At 40.7% G+C, this 19,907-nt stretch overlaps 1 protein-coding gene across 1 annotated transcript in view; it reads right to left on the bottom strand.

The window, feature by feature from the left end:
* The window catches only part of nipal2 (NIPA like domain containing 2), a 28,820-nt gene that overhangs the window by 659 nt on the left and 8,254 nt on the right, over window positions 1-19,907 (bottom strand). Inside the window, exons 2-10 of the mRNA XM_085365021.1 lie at window positions 17,064-17,132; window positions 15,902-16,070; window positions 7,799-7,858; window positions 5,386-5,507; window positions 3,456-3,552; window positions 3,081-3,216; window positions 2,797-2,885; window positions 274-337; window positions 84-181 (exon numbers count right to left, since the gene is read on the bottom strand). Of these exons, the coding sequence (XP_085221147.1) occupies window positions 84-181; window positions 274-337; window positions 2,797-2,885; window positions 3,081-3,216; window positions 3,456-3,552; window positions 5,386-5,507; window positions 7,799-7,858; window positions 15,902-16,070; window positions 17,064-17,132 (904 nt within the window). The remainder of the gene's footprint in view (window positions 1-83; window positions 182-273; window positions 338-2,796; window positions 2,886-3,080; window positions 3,217-3,455; window positions 3,553-5,385; window positions 5,508-7,798; window positions 7,859-15,901; window positions 16,071-17,063; window positions 17,133-19,907) is intronic.

Raw genomic sequence — 19,907 nt, 5'->3', positions numbered from 1 at the left:
AAAAGCTATCTGCTAATAAGTGAACCATAAAAACCAAAAAAGGTTCTAAGGCAACAAAATAAAAAACGATAAATAGATCTTACCAGGAATTTTATTCATTGCGATAAAATTGCGATCTTGCTGCTTTATCTTTGGCCTGTTTCGGGCTATCAGGAAAACTCCAACAAAGGACAGAAGACAACTGGGGGGGAAACAGTTTGAGAAGTTTGTTGACATTTTGCAATAAGCATAATTTGATAAGCTGCAGTGGCTGGTAGCTTATTGAACACTTACCCAAACAGGAACATACCGATGTTCAGCAAGGCCAAGCCTTCAAATTCCTGATAGAATACAATCCCTGCAAAATGAAAAAGTCCATTTAATGTGACAGAGTAACAAAACATGCACATCACCTCTGCGGCTTTCTTTGTGAAACATGGCCCTAAAACCCTAAGCATGCATTACACTGGGGAGAATTATTAAGTGAAAGGGTGCAGTTTTGAGAGATGAATAGTAAACACTGCTCAGCATATTGACAGAATGCAAAAACAAACAATGTCCTCTGTGCAGAGACTGTAGGAGAGCCACTGTTGGCTCAGAGAGCGAGTTCATTTTTCCAGTGCTCACTTCACTGTCTTAAGCTGTGACCGTCACCGGGTTAGGACCAAAACAATATTTTTCCTCAATGTGGAGCTAAACTAATCTTAAAGTAAAAGTCCGCCCACGGATGTTCTTACACCGCCAGATATAATACATCAGCAATTTGTTGTTCAATGCAATCAATTGTGGGTTATTCGTGTAGGCGGACAGAGCAATAGTAATACTGAGAGCAATATCGGAGAAAGTAAAGAGTAATTCAAACTACAGCTCATCTCGTGCCTGTGCCGCCTCTATCACAGGCGTCTCTCTGTATTGGGCGGCGTTGTGAAAGACGCTGCTGTGCATTTGCAGTATGAGAGCGACACCGGAGCTGATCTTGTTTGAGCCTGATGTTTTGTACTGCTGGAACATTTTCTTCTTTTACACTCCACTGAAGCCATGCTGCAAATGGGTTGAAATGACATCACTCGGGCAATTTATCCAGAAGTAAAGCAAACAAGAAAATGGATTTTGTAACACAAGGTGTCCTGCCAAAAAGGGTTTTACATTGTGATGAAGTGTTTTACTCTGGATTTTCTCTTCAAGCCAAAATACTTGGGGGAAACTTTTGTCTGTTTTTCTGGTTTATTGATTAGATATTAAAAACCTGACCTGGCAGAACACACACACTATAAATACCTTGCAGCGTTTGCTGAGCAAGGACTCCTAAGTGGTTCACAGCAGTGAGTCACTGTCTTGATCGTGCCCTGTGTGTGTAATGTATGTGTACCCGATTTCAGCTATTGTAGTGCTGGAGCACATCTTTGTCTGTTATTGCCAGTAAATCTTATGAAACATCTAAAACCCTTTAATTTGCTTCTTTAGTAGGAATCAATCTCCAAAACTGCTTTCATGAGGTGTTCCCGCGTTGCAGTGATCAGTATCTATCCAGTGCAGACAATGTTGCTAGCATGGCAGTAAAACTGATGTGACAAACAAAGCCTGCAGGCCACGAGTATTTCTACATGTTGACATGTAGGGGGATTAATGGGCTATTGTTTAGTTCCCAGATGTTCTACATGTGAAGGCTTTGTGCATAGATTTACTGTGACACACAGTTACCATCTCAGGCTCTTCAACATCCACACTGTATGATACATTAAATGCAAACATTTTGAGAATACTTCTTTTATACTAAAAAAACCAGGGAAGTTGTTGGTTTATTAAACTAGGTCATTACTCTGTACTTATACTGGTCCAGTTTAGAACACTTCTGTCTAACAGGCTTCCGTAGCTTTAAGAAATAATGAATGAATTATGCAGTTGCAATTCCTAGCAACCGATGAATATATATTTGGTTTGGTGGTGAGTGTTCGTGACACCACAACAATGTCCACAGTACAAAAAGCTGGCACTGATAAGAGCCATAAAGGAATATGTCACTTTGTGGCTCGAGTGTGGCTAAATCTTGCACTTTTAAATCATTTTTGAATGCAATTCAATTTTATTTATATAGCGCAGAATTACAACAACAGTCACCTCAAGGCGCTTTATATTTTAAGGTAGACCCTACAATAATCAACAATCATATGACCCCCTATGAGCAAGAACTTTGGCGTCTGTGGGAAGGAAAAACTCCCTTTTAACAGGAAGAAACCTCCGGCAGAACCAGGCTCAGGGAGGGGCGGGGCCATCTGCCGTGACCGGTTAGGGAGAGAGAAGGAAGACAGGATAGGAGACATGCTTTTGAAGGCAGCCAGAGATTATTGACAAGTGCGATTCAATGCAGAGAGGTCTGTTAACACATAGTGAGTGAGAAAGGTAACTGAAACACTCAATGCATCATGGGAATCCCCCAGCAGCTCACACCTATTGCAGCATAACTAAGGGAGGATTCAGGGTCACCTGGTCCAGCCCTAACTATATGCTTTAGCAAAAAGGAAAGTTTTAAGCCTAATCTTGAAAGTAGAGATAGTGTCTGTCTCCTGAATCCAAACTGGAAGCTGGTTCCACAGAAGAGGGGCCTGAAAACTGAAGGCTCTCCCTCCCATTCTACTTTTAAATACTCTAGGAACAACAAGTAAGCCTGCAGTGTGAGAGCGAAGTGCTCTAATAGGCTGATATGGTGCTATAAGGTCATTAAGATTTTTGGACCACAGAGTAAACCTGAGGCCCAGAGAAGCAACTGTTCTGCTCATTTAGCCACATAGCTGTTCAACAGCTTTCTGTTTAACAGACCTGCAAGGATGGCACTTGCAGTGAAAAACACAAAGTTGATAGGAACCACCTCTGTGGCATCAAACATTTTCATCGCCTGATTGAGAAATCTGTAGAGAGAGAGAGAACAAAGCAACATTTGAGAAGTTTGGTGAATGAAATGCAGCAGGTACAGGGTCATCATGTAAAATATGTGATTTCCCTCACTCTTCACTGAACAGCCATCGAGCCAGTGACAAACGTGAGATCTAAGCGATGACAAAAAGCTTAAAGATGAGAACTAGAGACAGAAAACTTTGACTAACTTGATCTGGAAGGCGCAAGAAGCAACCATGACAACAAACATGACGTAGAAGATGGGGTAGATGAGCTGCAGCTGGCCTTTTATCGACTCTGTGATCATCCCTGACACGGCTTTGACTGAGATCACTGTCAGAGAGGCTGCAACAACACACAAGCAAGACATCGCTTTAACATTTAGCTGCAGCACCTCACAAGTTCATGCTAAATCGTGGAGGCGGTTAATTTAGTGAACACGCTGAATTATTTCCTTCTATTGTTCTCAACTTGGTTCTCTTCAAAAATGATAACAGCTCTATACGGTAGCCAAGCAACAAAAGCAACCTCCAACTTAATCTACAGCATCTGCCCTCAGTTGGGCAACTTCCACTCTTTCGTACCGAGCAGGGCCACCAGCAGCATCACAATGACGATGTGCTTCATGTTCCTCCTCTTGTACAGATAAAGCAGAAGGCAAAAGATGACGATCTCTATAAACTGTTGAGAGAGAAAGAGACGTACAAATCATTAATGCAGATTCCATTTCCTCGAAGCTGCACAGAAATTGAAAATCTGAATTGCACTTGAATTGTACTTTTACTGACTGTCTTATTAGTGGAAGAGAGTGCAGCATGTAGCCAGAGAGCAGGACACTTTAATTGAAATAAATGACTATGGCGGAAAAATGAAATGAATTGCTGGGTTTTAAATGAAAAGAGCTCGGGGTTGTCAAATAGCATTCAGCTGTTCCAGGATCCTCTAATGCAGCTCGAGTAGATAAAGAACAACAACAGAGTGTAAAGCAGAATAAAGTGGGGAAAAAGGGCAAGCTGACCTTTAAAATGCCTCCAGCTATCATCCATGTATCTCTGTATGTATTTTAAATAAAAGGATTAATTATGATTTGAAAATGGATTAACAAAGACCTCAGGCATTTGTGGCAGATACCCCAATCCATGTTCAGATTGACATTACAGCGGTCCTTCCAGATGATAACTGATAACAGAATGATCTTTGGTAATAAGAAGAAGGGGCAATGGGTATTTCATTCCCTCTGATTAATCACCCACTAAAGTTAATCCCATACTTGTTGGAGGCTGTTCCTCTGCAGGCTGATGAGTATTCACAAACAGCGTAGCCTCTGCGTTTCTAGTTATCCATTTGTATTTGCCCAATATCTTCTTATGCACTTTTCATGGATTTTTTTTTGTAATGGTTTACTAAATAGAAAAAGAATCGTGAGTGACATGCTGTGCCCTGAATAATGATGGCACTGCCACCTGGGGCACGTTCTCCTTCTCCGCCATTGGCTAGCATCGTTTTACATTTATTTCTACTTAGCTTGACAGATCATGTGCAGTTGTTCAAAAAAGTTGTTCAAAAAAAGTAAATTAAATGTTTAGGATTTGGAAAGATAGCGTCAGTAGAAAAGTGTTTTTGTATTTGTGGTATATTCTGTAATATAGGAAACAAATGAAAAAAATGCAGTGTATTTTGATAGCCTATAGGTCTTATGTGGTGCTCAGGACTTACTAGTTACTAACTGAGACATCACAGCTAAAAGGCACAAAACGCAGTGTTTGGTACAGGAGACATTTAACCTGAAACATGAAATGCAAGGTGCATGAGAGTCAGGGAATGACTCAGACACAGCTGGATGGATGTGAATGACCCCAGTCTACAGAAATGCTCCTTTAAAAGCGTCTAAGAAGTGCTTTCAATCAAGACTAGCTCTGAGCCAACATTTACGTTTGTGATGAGTGGGTTTGGACAAAAAAACAAAAACAAAACAAAAACAAAAAATGTTGTTTTAGCTCTGTACTTGTCTTCTGATTGGTCACTATAGCAACAGCTATGTTTATGCCACTGCTGCTTGAGGTGAAACTGGACTAGGAGGGTACATGGGTAAGTGTTAATGCACTCACAGCCTGTTTGTTGGAGGGAGTATTTCGTGACTACCGAGTATGAAAACGCTATCTAAGCTTAAAAGGACTCTCTCCCACTTGACCACTTTCACAACAGAGACACACAACAGAGAACAGAGCTGAGGGAACGACCCCTAAGAGTAGTGGTAGAAAAGACCTCGTCTCATTTGGAAAAAGTTACCAAGCAGCAGCTGGTTGTAAAGAGTGACCTTGTCTTTGACCAACAGTGGTGTGCTACATTAGGATTTTCAGTGACATGACCACGGTGTTGTGCAATAAAGCTCACAATGATGCATTCTATGATTACATGTGGTTTCTCTGTTACTGATAAATAAAAAATATTGTTAAACGAATACACATTAATGTGTATTACTTGACTTATAAGGGAGCATTTTAAAGGACACACCAGGTAAAGCAGGAAGTGCCAGCTGATAGTGTAGTACTGGACCAGATGGGCTGTGATGTGTGTGGAGGTGTGGGGGGCAAAGGTCACCAGGACGTATGTTCCTGTTATTGCCAGGGTACCACCTAAGAAAGAAAGACAGCAGAGTGGTGAGTTTATTGGAGGTGGTTTTTATATTGATTTGACAGCTCAGTTGACCTCATCTTACAAGTAGTTCTGCTACTACTACTGGGAGTAGCTAAAATCCATAACACCTACGGTCATGTGAGAAAGAAAATGTACCCTCTTCAGGTTTTATGTCCCCCCCCCATCACATTTTACAGTGTAATTTTTTAAAATGTAGCCATACTGCAGAAGCAGTGTTTGAACAACTATGTAAACATTTAAACTGTCCTGCTGTATCAGCCAATTTTTTGCCTTAAGCTGCTGGACACATGCCCTCACACCTGACTTTAGCTGTTCATGGTCAACTCACTGACTGCAAGGTGCCCATGTCTTGTGGCTATAAACCAAGCCCAAATCCTCGCCCTTCCATCACTGTTCTTGACAGCTGGTGTGAGGTGTTTGTGCTGATATACTGTTTGGGTTATGCCGAACGCAGCGCTGTGCATCTCAACTTTAGTCTCGTCTTTCCAAAAGACATTATTCCAGAAGTCATGTGGATTGTTCAGATGTCACGCTGCCAGCAACCCTTCCAAACAAGTGATAGTTGTTCAGTCTTTTTGTAACTGTAATGTCATGATCTTTAAAAATGCAACCAGCTAACTAAGAGCTGTAGAGTCTCAGTTGTAGCCCTCGGATTTATTGCAGTTTCTCTGAGCACTGCACGATCTGACCTTAGGGTGAATTTGTGTGGACGCTCACTACTGGGAATATTTCAATTGTCTTGAATGTTTTACACTTGTGTCCAGTTCTTCTGACTGTACATGATGGACTTTTAATTGTTTGGAAATGGCTTTATAACTCATACTATTGGGCAGTGATGGGCAAAGCCTTTTTCAGATCTTTACTGATCTCTCTTCTTCTTGGCAGTCTGTTAAAACACGTGTGAATGGTTGAGACTAGAAAACGGCAAAGCTTTTCTTTTAGCAGCGCTCACACTTGCTGATGATCAGTTAATTAACTTAATTTGATTATCAGCACCTGGCTGCCACTTCCCCTCTTAATCCCCATGGAAACAGTAAGATCGTACTTACAGTAATTCTTCACACGCTGCTTCTGCACTTTGGCTTCATTTTTGTTAAATAAGTACTGACACAGTGTCGCATGTAACACCTCACCACACGGTTTTTTTTTTTGTCCTAAGACGTAAAACCTTACAACAGAAAGAGGGCCTCCTTTCTTTTCCACATGACTGCATATGGCTATTTAAAGAAGTGTTTTCATTTTGATGTCATTTTTTAAAAAAGCGAAGTGAATATAGAGATTCCCTGTATTTTTTGATAGAGCTGTCCAAGATGCAAAATGAGTAGTGCAGTGATTGATAGAAAAAGAAAAGAACTGGCCCAGTTCTTGTTTATTATACACTCCATTCCTTAAATTGGTACAGCCCTGCAGCACACACTGACATTTATTTGATTGTTTGCGATAGGCATCCTGCTAAAAAGATAAACGGGACATTTATTGAAATGGTACGAATGCTCTTTTTTTTCCTACAAATGATCCAGTGACTATATATCTTACCAATGGGCTTCACTTTAAAACACATTTTGTGTCATATTTTTGTTCCTAACTTCTGACACAAGAATGAACTCAACTTGAAAAATGAACTTGAAATGAAGCCTAAAATGTTACTGTGTTCATTCTTGCAGTGGTTTTTAATATTCATCTTTATTTTTGTTATTTAAATGATCATTTTCGAGGTTTTACCTCTGCCGCTGGCTGCACACAGGCAGAAAAACAGAGCTTGTTCCCACTAATATGCCCCTTTATGAATAAAACATTCATGCATTTAACTGTTTCCAATATGCGGTTGATAATGGCATTCGGCAATTGTAAAACAAAATGGCAAAAACATTGCAGCCGATTTATCCAAGAAAGCAACAATAAACAGAGCTGTGTGATGCTGATATGAATTTCCAGTCCAGGAGTAGGAATGGTCATCACAATTATGCCATTTAGCAGCAGAATCACCAAATTGTTATGACAAACAAAAGCTTTTCATAAAACAAAAAATATGTCTGTGCTGAGTGTGCCTTCGCTTTCCCGAAGCTACAAAGATAAAAAAGCAAGAGGGCATTTTTACTAGTACATAACTGGAATTCAGGATATTTTTTCTCTTGTGACTGAATTATCATCTGTAAACTCAGTTTGGCATATATACAAACTACATTCAGATTTGCTCTGAACTCAAACTACCATCGCAAGAGGACACTTATACTGTAAGTGCCATCATCGCTACTGAATGCTTACTTACCAACGATGTCAGAGGCACACAGCGTCTCCTTGAGAAAAACCACAGATATGATAGCACTGGCTGTAACAACAAAAAAAAAGTCTCTTAGTTTAACTGCAATTCAAACCATTCAGTCCACTACAATGAAAGTAAATACCAACATAGTTATATTTCCATAAGAATCACATCAGTAATGTTGAAGGTAGTCTACATTGTTGACTGCAGACACACACACGTCAACCACATCAAAGCATCTGTGAGGCAGTGAGGTCTTAAAATAATGAAGCAGAATTATTTGTATAGAGTTGTTTTTGGTGGTTGTTACTGGAATGCTCAATATGAAGTCAAAGGAGATGTTGATGCAAGTAATCATAATGCATAAAGTAATCAATCAATCAATTAACCAATCAATCAATCAATAGAGATATCAAAGATTTTGGGAGTTGCCAAATCACTAATATTTTACAAAGAAGGAATGCACTGGCCAGTAGAGGGATAGATTCTGAAGCGTACAGGGCTACGCTTTCTGCTTCAGCCAAATGTTTCTGATCTGATCAGACAGCGCTGCACAGAGCAAATGGATTATGACCCAAAGCGTGCTGCAAGACCAAAGAAAGAATTTTTCAAGGCAAAAAAATGTGATATTTTTCAACAGCTAAGTCAGTCATCTGATTTCAACCCTATAGAGCATGCTTTTTAGTTATTAAATACAAATTTGAAGAGACTGACAAACAAGCTGCATCTAAGGGTGACTGCAGAACATCTCAAGGGAGTAAACAACGCATGTGATGATGTCCACGGATTGGAGACTTCAGGCAGTTTCATCGAAGTATTAAAAACAATCCTCATGTTTAAAATGATGTTAGTTTGTCCAATTACTCCTGACGCTCTGAAACGATTTATAAAAATGACTGTAATTCCCAAACAGTTCATGGAAAATTTTCCTAAACTGCTTGAATTAAATCTCAAAGTCTACACTTCAGTCACACATTGACTGTTTGATTTAAAATCCACTGTTGCAGTGTACAGAGGCACATACTAAAAAAAATTGTGCTTTGCTTTACATCACGTTGATTGCATGGTTTACCTGGGAAACAGAAGGCTGCAGGACGCACTATGGAAGGAAGGCGATTTCTGGACATTGTTCTGAGGGAAAACCTTGGGTCCTGGTATTCGTGTGGATATTTCACTGACATGTACCTCCTTCCTAAACATTCCCAACCACCACTTACACACCCTTCATGGCAGCCATATTCAAATAGGCTACTAACATCAGAACAAGCCATCTTTAGGTTTTTTTTAAGGTGTTATGTCTACACAAGCAGCAGTGATACAAGTATTTAGTTATGCACATATTCACACAGTGACACTATATTATTATATGTAAATGCGTGTTCACATAAATACATGTACACAATGCTTGACATGTTTATATTAGACCAACATAAATCGGTCCGTATGCTTGGATAAATGGAACTCATTAGGACTTCATAGCACCAGCATGAAATTATGATATTCCACGCCACGTTTTTTGCAAACCTATCCATCAATATCATTGTCAAAAACTGCGACACTGAAAAGCAATCAGTCTCACATCAGCTAAGCCTCAGATTAGTCTTCTTAATGTTTCCCCGGGATCTGCACCGAACCAAGGGAGAAACACGGCATTCGGCTGTCACGGAGACAAATAGCGAGGCGGGCAGAAATGCGTGCAGACTTCACAGCCATGCCGATAAACAGGCAGACACACAGATGGATGGCCACACAGGCACGCTAACTGGCTGAGACAGAAAAACAAACTGCGAGACAAACGGCCAGTGGACAGAGAGGCAAACTGACATGCAAGTGACAGCGGCCTGTCACAGTGAAGAGGTCAGTTTGCATAACACGCTGACGCTGCCGTGCTGGAGGTCTCCTCACTAAACAACACAAGTGGAAAGCTCATTTTTATATAACCAGTTGGAATTATGATGTTGCATTTTTCACCAATATCACAGCAGAGCATACTATGGGCGCTATGTTTTGCCGACACGACTGCCAGACAGCAATCTGGGTGAGCAGGTGATGGCACACAGACACGGGGACTAATTGAATGGAAGAAATTGCTGGAAATTACTGGAAGAGAAACAGACAGAGCATTTGAGTCTGTGTATGGGCTCTGCCTCCGCCATAAGGAGATTAGATACAGAGTGTAAACAGCTCAATGTGTCAGAGACACAGTGTTGGATGACAGGCAGTGACAGGTTCTTAACATGGATATTAAAGATATATAGTTGCAAGTTTATCTGAAACAAATCAAATATAAGCAAAAATGCCATTTTAAAACCATGATTTAAAGCCACACTTTCTTTCAAATAGGCTATGTATCTCCAAACACACATTTTCCGAAAGAACAGGCCATGGATGTGCACAATGCCGCAAGGACCCTACGCTCTAATTGGAAGTTTATAAAGATTCTCCTTAATATTCTGATGAAACAGTTAGTTGTTAAATATTTCATACTGAGAGCATGTTCGCACTCACATTTTGGACGACTCTTTTGCCTCTGGGACCAGCTGGATCTAACAAGTAACCATAGCAACTCCATACAAAGTGAGCTTCGCACGGCTTGATATAATGAGAAATGTGGCAACGGGAACCTCTGGGGTACGCAGTTTTGTCACTGCCGTTGTGTCCTTGTGTGCGCAGCACCTCTATACATGCTCTTTGTGATGTGTAGTAATGGGTACCTACCAGTGAGGACGAAACATACAGTGTCAATCATTCTTGTGCAACACAAATCTGTCATGAGCAAGATGAAAGCAACAAAAGTCTGACTGCCATCACCCAGAGAAGCTCAAATATAGGAGCTGTGCACGTGTAATTTGTAAAAGAAAACAAAAGTTGTATTCACAATTTCCCAAACAGGAACTTTTGATAACTTGAATCAAAACCGTCCTTCAGAAGCTATTCAAGAAAACATTACACAAACGTTGTAAAGGAGTTCTGAAATCTGAAATGAGATCTTGTCCTGACCCTGAATAAATACAGTCACACTGTAAAGTCATTCTTTAAAATCATTGTGTTATTTATACATCTACATTACATCCTGACTTCTTCACACTGCGCTAACACCGCATCCTAATGGATAATACAGTGCTGCAGGTCTGACATCCGTGAGTGATGCAGTCAGGTTTCTGTTCATTTCCACACTGCCAGCTTCCCCTCCTCTTTTGCATGCGATGACATCGGTATCTGAACGAGAGAGCTGATTCTCTGCTCCACACAACAGCTTTTGGGCTGATGCTGTCATTCCTAATAGAGAGGACTGGGCTCTGTGAACGCGGACAGTAGTAATTGCTCTCCCCGGAACGTCACGAGTGCCAGCGTGACATGCACGGACAGGCGGATGACAGCGGCATCGTCAGCTCTCTCGATCCCGGCCCTTTACTCCTCTGCTTCTGCCTATTGTGTCTTATTCATTCACATACTTATGCTCTCCTTTCCTTGAAATTTTCTTCCTCTCACCTCAGCCTTTCTCCAAGCCAGCCACTCACTTCCCTCTTGTTTACCCAGTGAAGGCATCCTGCTGTCTGTACCCCCTTCTGTGCCTTCACACAGCTCTCGGAAAACAGGCACAACAGCACAGCAGGAAGGGTGTGTGTTGTGTGTGCATATGTCAGAGGAGCATCCCAAGTCGACACAATCCTCTAGACCTTTTACACACCGCTACAGTTATGCATAAATTTTATGTGTGTGTATGTATGTGCTTTACACATTTGCATATCGTGTGAGTCAGTGTGAGCTGAGGGGTACAGTCAGTCAAAGAAAGGAGCCAACCTGCAGATTCTCCCCTGTAGCTGAGGACAGACTGTGTCATGACTGCAGACATCTTCCTCTTCTTTCTCTTCCTTTCACCCCGTAATCTCAGATGCATTAATTATTTAAAAGGCTCCTTGAAAACGCACTTCAGCTGCATAATATTCATTCAAACTCCAGTGCAACACTAGCAATCGGCTGGTTTCACGAGGATCTGATAGTAAAATGGAAATGAGTACGGTAATTGTTAATGGTTGTGGTTTTAAAGAGATTCATCACAAGGTTAGATTTACACACACTGACAACACATTTGGAGGTTGCTGGTCTTAACAGAACACCGAACTGAGGCTTTATTTTTCTGCTAAAAGCATTTTTTTCTTTGGTAAGTGCTCACTGAAGCAAATACAGTGGCAAGCAAAACTACAATGAACAAGAGGTGCAGCCTTCTTAGCAAGATTTGTGGTTTCGCTTAGTGCTTTATTCAAACCATTCATCCACTGGCAAGACGTGACTATAGGAAGCGTGGAGGTAATAGCTGTCATTAATATCCATGAGTCACCACCACCTCCAGCGCCGTGAGTGATGCGCGGTGGAAGGTAAGAAGTGAACCTGTTCAATATTTAACCTGCGTTTAGAGTGTTTGCACTGAGCAGCTGCCAGCTGTAGCAATGGGGCAGGCTTTGTTTTGACTGGCTAATGAGTCCGTCTTAGTCTGTGACATCTTTAGCTCAACTGTGGGCCGTAAAAATGATTGTTTCTCAAGTGTGGTGTTAGATTCATAATGTCAGGAATAATTGGACTTCCTATGTAATTTAATCTCTGGAGCTAAAATGTAGAGATTTATCTTCTGGGTTCAGTGCTGGGTATAAGGTAGGAATTGAAACGATGACACATGAACTCCCCCCGCCGCCACCACTCTTCCACTCTCACACAATGACCCACTGTTTCTGCTCGTTTAAAATTTGTTAAATTTACTTTTGAATTAACACCTTAAATAACAAAGAATGGTTTGTAAGCTTGAAGATTCCAGTGAATAAAGTGAAGACTGTTAGTCTCATCAGTTATAAGCAGTTGTGTAGCTTGGAAACACAGGAGAGAAATAAAACTGTTATTGCAGATGGAGAACTTCACTGATACAGCAGCACAGTACAGTACAGCACAAAATAATAGGATAATAGACACATTTAAGTACCAGTGTATTGTGACATTTAATATAAATGTCCTTACAATATGTAATGGTTATTAGGCAATAAGGGACTTAAATATAATGATTATTAAGAAACATTACTACGTGATAAGAATAGATTTTACGTGATTCTGTAAAAACAATGTCTTATAGAAACAGATTAAGGTACTTTTTCAGTACTTCCTTGCAATGCTTCTACATTTAAAATATTAATAAAAGGAGTACAGTTACTAAACCTAAGTAACTTAGCTCTGTTGTCACTTTTAAACCTTTACTAACTAATGTCTATGTGTTGAATTTCACATGTTTCAGTTAAGGTTCTCATATAAATAAATAATACAGGCCAATATTATGCCTCCAATCTAAAAAATACATCATATGTTCTGCATCCCTATTATAAAGGCCCTAATATTATATATTATTATATATCCCTCTAAAACTGAAAGCCAATGAATGTGGGGAAGAATTTGTATAATCGATAAGTTGCATTACTGCCGTGAAGTCTTCTTGTGTATGTTTAAATGCAAGCTATTTTAAGATGATTATTATTTCCTATTTTGAATCAAATGCTTCTTTTGCAAACAATATACATTAAATCCTAGAGAGTCTTTGCAGTTCTCAGATGCTCCACAAACAACAGCAAACGTCAACTTTGGAATAAAAATGAATGTGAAACACACAAGTCTTTACCCAGGTCTGCCACCGTACATTTTACAACGTTTCTTAGGAGATTTCTTCTGCAAGTAATAAAGACAGAGCAAAAAGATTTAATTCCCAGTACCAAAAAGAAGAAAGCTGTTTTGTTTTGTTTTTACCAGCAGTAAGTCTCACAATGATTCATATTCCCATTAATATAGTGATGTTAGCTAAGTTATCAATGCTTACCTAGCTAAGTGGGAAAAATAAACCCAGTCAGCCTACTGTGGTGTTACAGTGAAATATAACAATAATGGTTCTAAGGAAATCAACCAACCCGTATCTGGAAGCCACTCGGATGCTAATCCAAATACCTGAGCTGGTGTCACTGTCAAACGCAGCATTTCTATGAGCTCAACACACAAACTGTCTGTGTGCAGTTTGTCGCACACTGTGTTGCTAGCTAAAGATACAGCTGCTGTATTTCACTATTTAAAGGTTGCATGAAAATCCTCAGCAGGTTAGTGTAGCATGAACAGGTTAGTTTGCTGTACTGTGATGGATTCAAAGAAAGGAACAGTGTGTGACTGGTGCACAGTGGTCGTCTAGAATAAAGTTAATATAAACAGCGTACTGTCAGTGTTGCCAGGACAACTCATGAAACATCTGCTGACATCTGGTTGAATTCAGCTGTGTACAGTGTTGGTCAAGTTACTTGAAAAAGTAATTAGTAACCAATTACTGATTACTTCTCCAAAAAAATAATCCCTTTACTTACTGATTACTTATTTTCAAAAGTAATTCGATACTTAGTTACTTTTTTAACCCTGTGGTTGTGTGCACCCCCACCGCCTTACTTAATGTTTCGGTCACATTTGACCAGTTAGTTTTTAAAACATGACACATAACCTGAATAGTAATAAAGCAATAGACCTTTCAGCCCAATTCTATTTTTTCTGCATAATCCATCATATAAAATTGAATCAAATGAAAAAATCTCTTTTTAAAACTTGTTTTATTAGTTTTAATCTTTTACCTTCATGCGCATTGCATCAAGCAAAAATTAAATTATATGCAACAGTCTCTCACAGAAAGAAATTTGTTTAACATTTAAACCTATTTTCTGCATATTCCAGCATATGAAATAAAATAATGTTTTGTGTTTACACTCTCTTTCAAATAGATGCAAGTAAAACACAGCAAAAAAATAAATAAAATCAAAGTCTCAGTGGCACTAAGTCCCGTTGCTCTTTTTCACCTGTTTAGCAGGAGTGGGGCGGGTGGAGGTCTGCCCGGTCATGTCAGTGGGGGGATCCGGGGGGGTTTCTCTGTGAATTTCACATTCCCGTGGCAGCGTGCTAGGTACTTGCTCAGATTTGCAGTTTAATTTTTCACGGTAAAAAGAAGTTTTCTTCCCATGCAGAGTGTACAGCATACATTAATGTTTTTGTCACTTTTTACAGAATCAAACTCAAAGTAATGTCAGCACTTCCAAGCTTTAAACCCTGCATGGTCGTACTCGCTCCTGCTCTCCATATTATCCATTGTTGATCTGCACACATCTGTTACCACGAACGTTGCATGTGTTTACGTCATTGTCACGAGACCCTTTCACAAACAAAATCACGGTTTAGTAACGCAGAAATGCAGTGTGCTTACGGGAAAGTAATTATTTTTGCAATAGTAATCCCTTACTTTACTTTGAAAAAAGTAATCGGATTACAGTAACGTGTTTATTGTAACACGTTGTGTACATCCACAAAGAGCAGCAGGTCTGCTACTCACAGCCTGTACAATAAGACAATCTACTGGAGCGCTCAATAGAAATTACTGAGCTGTGATTCTTTGCCCCACACTGAGCCATTTCAACTAATTTTAGGGTTCCCCCATCTGCTGAATCCACTTTAATCTCTTCCCTACTCATTTCCTGCTTAGAGGCAAAGTCACCCTCTACAATGTAGGTAACAGAAAATAGAGCTCTTCTAATATTATTGTTACATTAATAAAGCACAAGGTTCAGTTAGCTTTGCATAAAAACAGCTGGTAGAAATGTCCTCCAAAGAGCTACTTTTTACTTTCTTACTTAGAGTACATTTCAGAGCCTGTACTTTTTTTTTTTAACTTTTACTTGAGTAAAGAAGTTGAATCAGTACTTCAACTTTTACTGGAGTATTTTTCAACACTAGTATCAGTACTTAGGTACAGAATGTCTGTTCTTTTGCCACCTCTGGTTAAGAGACTACTATTCGCACATATAATTTTATTAATGCATAAAATATACAAATAAGCATTATAAAGTGCTACAGATTAAATAAAGTCTATAGAAAAAAATTTTAATAGAAAATGACTGGATAAAACATCATTAGTTTTTGGTTGGCATGACACTGTCAACAGGATCAGAAGGAAAGAACACAGGCCTTGCATGGAAACACCTTCCACTGTTAGTTTTGCTTTCACACTTGGATAATGCATGACACTAAAAAAACAAAAAAGATTATATTTACCTATAACAGACACACAGCCCAGTGGGGCTATGAGAGATGCTGGAGCAAAGCCATAGGCAGCAAAGTTTCCCAGTTCCCCAACACCCATGAGAACCACTCCGCACCACCATGTGGCGGATGTGTAGTAGGGTTTGGATCCACGCTGTGCCTGACGTACATGGGCATATTTCTGTCAGGAAGAGAGGGAACGGGAGCCAGAGGAGCCAGGGGAACAGTCAGATAAAGTGGGCCCAACAGAGCTGTACAAACTACAGCAACACAACACAGACAATAACTTCACCGCACTGTGCAAATCCTAAAAAAGTAGGTGCAACTTAACATATTAATCAATCAATTTAATATAGCATTACACCGACTGTCACACAACTCTAAACGCAGCATCACACTCTCTGCTGATTACCATTTCATCTCAGAAGAGACATGACACCAATTAAGAAGCTGTATGATCCCAACACAAGTCTACAGTATACCTCATAATCATTAACAATTCTATTTCTGGAAGCTTATACTGGCTTCTAAGTAAGGGTTATCAACCTCTTTTAGCACTTTTTCACATCTACTTGAAGCTGTCACGGCATCCAAGTTTGCTCTGCATGCTGCTGCCATGCAGACTTTATTTCATATTATCAGTTCCCCAGAAAAAAAGATCACTTTAGACAAATAATGTTTTTAGATGAATCTTCTCAGACTGGTAAATGTTAGCGCTTGTAGGCTTACATTACATTTAATCAATGAAGTCCTTATTTTTTAACATTGTGATGCTCAGAAAATGGTAAAACTTCACCTGAATTAGAGCTATCAACCTAAGGGCAGCTTATTAATACCCTACTCAGGTCCAGACTGTGCAGAAAATGTGTTGTTTGAATACTTAATTGCACTATATTAAAACTGAATTGCAATATTTTAACACCCACTTCTATTCGTTTTAATTCAAACAGGCTTTTCTGTCATGAAATGCAGTCATTTCTAATGCACACTGCCTGCTGTGAACATCACACAGCCACAGTGCCCGAGGGTACACGCACTAAAATCCTGATGAGCACACAGAGTTTGCTAAAGAGAGCAAACCATGAGGAGAAAGACAGTCTAGAAATACTTTACAGGCGCTAAACGCCTACTGTGCTGAGTGTCTGTCACACAGCTGGATTCCAGTGTTTCCTACCTGTATGTTGAGCGAGATGCTGATGAGGACATTCCCACATATGGAGATGATGATTCCCAGGAGATAAGTCTGTGGAAACAAACAGTAAACAGACAGAGGATTAGGTGACGCTCTAGTTGTCACACGACTCCAAACACCCCATAATACTTCTCGCAAGTCTTCCCTCCAGCTGTCGCATCTGTCATTTCCATGACAACCACAGAGAGCATTGCTCCATTGGTGTTGTGTTCAAAGGCACAACTGCGTGTGTAGATATTGTTTGTACTCCTGTGGAACAGAGGCTTTTAAGGCTTCGTAACACCGAAATCTGTATTCTCACACGTAGTAAAAAAACAAAACAAAAACAGCAAACAGACATTTGACACAAATATGCCAAAAAATGAAAACAATCCAAGTTCTCACACAATATCTGACACCTCATTAAGATCTGGATGTAGGCTGGTGCACACCTTCAGACAAATAAACGCACAAAGTTCTAGGAATATCACACTCAAGCTGACAAAGGCAAAAATGGAGATTCTCAACTATAACTATCATGTTTACCATCTTTAGTGTTTGCATACCAACATACTCACAGTAACACTTTCCCAGGATTCATTTCATATTGTAAATACTGCAATTAGGACTTTCTGACTTGCAAATAGCATCCACATCAAGAAACTAGCATTTTAGCAAAAGCTGCAATTTATCCTGAACAATAAGGAAAAGTGGATGTCTCACTGTACACCATAAATACAATAATTTCAAACTATGCAGGGCTTTTTGGGTAACTAAATACAAAGATTTTGAGACATCCAAAGTAAAACTGCTATATAAAACAGCCAAATTCAATTTTAGTGCAACCTTAATTAAAACAAAAAAAGTATCATCAGATGTTTGTAGCAAATTTTCCTCAGAGTAGGTGTATAAGTGATGGAGGGAGAAACGAGATACATTCACTTAAAGTGCTGGAACAGTATACTTGGCTGTTTTGTCCCTGATATATCCCAGGAAAATGACTGCCAAAAGAAAATTGAATTCTGGGTTATTAACATACCGTTGGCTGTGGGTGGACAAAGTTTATAAAGGAACGATAGCACAGAGTGGGGGTGGAATGTGAAGGATAAAACCTAAAGAAGAGAACTCAATCACTCTTGAAGAAGTAAAAGAAAGTGCAGCCAAGCATTTATCCCTTGAAATTGCTTTAAGGAAGAGAGGTGGAGGATGGACAAGGAGAAGGTGGATGGTGATGGGAGTTAAAACAACAGGATGAGAAACAACAGTGAGGTGGAGAATAAGAGGGAAATTTAATCACATGCAGCAACAATAGATTAAAAAAAAGGAAATAAGTATTAATGTTCAGGTTCAGTGGTCCATTCTGTCTGATAAGACAGACAGTGGGTTATTGTCAGTATTAGAATCAGAATCAGAATCAGAATCAGAATGGGTTTATTGCCAGATGTTGAGGTTTACAACATTAGGAAATTGCTGCGGTGCTTCAGTGCAAACAATAAGAATTAAAGTGCTATGTAGAAAGAAAGATATGTGCATGAGATATACATGAGATATATACATGAGAATAAGAATTAAGAGTGCTACGTAGAAAGATATATACATGAGTGCAGGTGGTGATCAGTGCCAGACATGAAATGATGCAGTGACACAGCGTAGGGTCATGTGTTAGTGGCGGGGACAGTCATGTGGTTATTGTTCATGTGTCCAACAGCAGAGGGGAAGAAACTGTTCTTGTGGCGAGAGGTTCTGGTGCGAATGGACCGGAGCCTCCTGCCTGAGGGGAGCAGGTCAAACAGACTGTGTCCAGGGTGAGAAGGGTCAGCTGAGATCCGGGCTGCACGCCGCAGTGTCCTGGAGGTGTACAGGTCCTGCAGAGATGGGAGTCTGCAGCCAATCACCTTCTCAGCAGAGCGCACAACACGCTGCAGTCTCTGTTTGTCCCTGATAGTGGCTCCAGCGTACCACACGGTGATGGAGGAGGTGAGGATGGACTCGATGATTGCAGTGTAGAACTGCATCATCGTCCGTGTTGGCAGGTTGAATTTCTTCAGCTGCCTCAGGAAGTACATCCTCTGCTGGGCTTTCTTGATGACGGAGGTGATGGTGGGCTCCCACTTCAGGTCCTGGGTGATGGTGGTACCCAGGAAGCGGAATGAGTCCACAGAGGTGATGGGGGTGTCAGTCAGGATGATGGGGGGGAGTGGGGCTGTGTGCTTCCTGAAGTCCACAATAATCTCCACTGTCTTCTGGGCATTCAGCACCAGGTTGTTGTGGCTGCACCAGGACACCAGACGTTCAACCTCCCTCCTGTAGGCAGACTCATCCCCGTCAGAGATGAGCCCAATGACGGTGGTGTCATCTGCGAACTTGATTAGCTTGACAGACTGGTGGGTGGAGGTGCAGCAGTTGGTGTACAGGGAGAAGAGCAGAGGAGAAAGAACACAGCCCTGAGGGGAGCCGGTGCTGATGGTCCGGGAGTCCGAGACATTCTTCCCCAGCCTCACGTGCTGCTTCCTGTCCGTCAGGAAGTCAGTGATCCACCGGCAGATGGGATCAGGCACATTCATCTGGGAAAGCTTGCCTCGGAGATGGTCTGGAAGGATGGTGTTGAAGGCAGAGCTGAAGTCCACAAACAGGATCCTGGCGTAGGTTCCTGGGGAGTCCAGATGCTGCAGGATGAAGTGTAGGGCCATGTTGATGGCGTCGTCTACAGACCTGTTGGCTCTATATGCAAACTGCAGGGGGTCCAGGAGGGGGGCCGTGAGGGTCTTGAGATGGGAGAGAACTAGGCGCTCAAATGATGTTGTTGACAATAAGATAACACCGCCGTGGTCAAAGGACACGGGAGTG

Source organism: Diplotaxodon limnothrissa, linkage group LG11 (assembly GCF_057381915.1).
Source record: "Diplotaxodon limnothrissa isolate DT_005_m linkage group LG11, D_limnothrissa_male_GT1.1, whole genome shotgun sequence".
NCBI lineage: Eukaryota > Metazoa > Chordata > Actinopteri > Cichliformes > Cichlidae > Diplotaxodon > Diplotaxodon limnothrissa.
The sequence above is the reverse complement of the archived record's forward strand: the minus strand, read 5'-3'. Positions and strand labels throughout refer to the sequence as shown.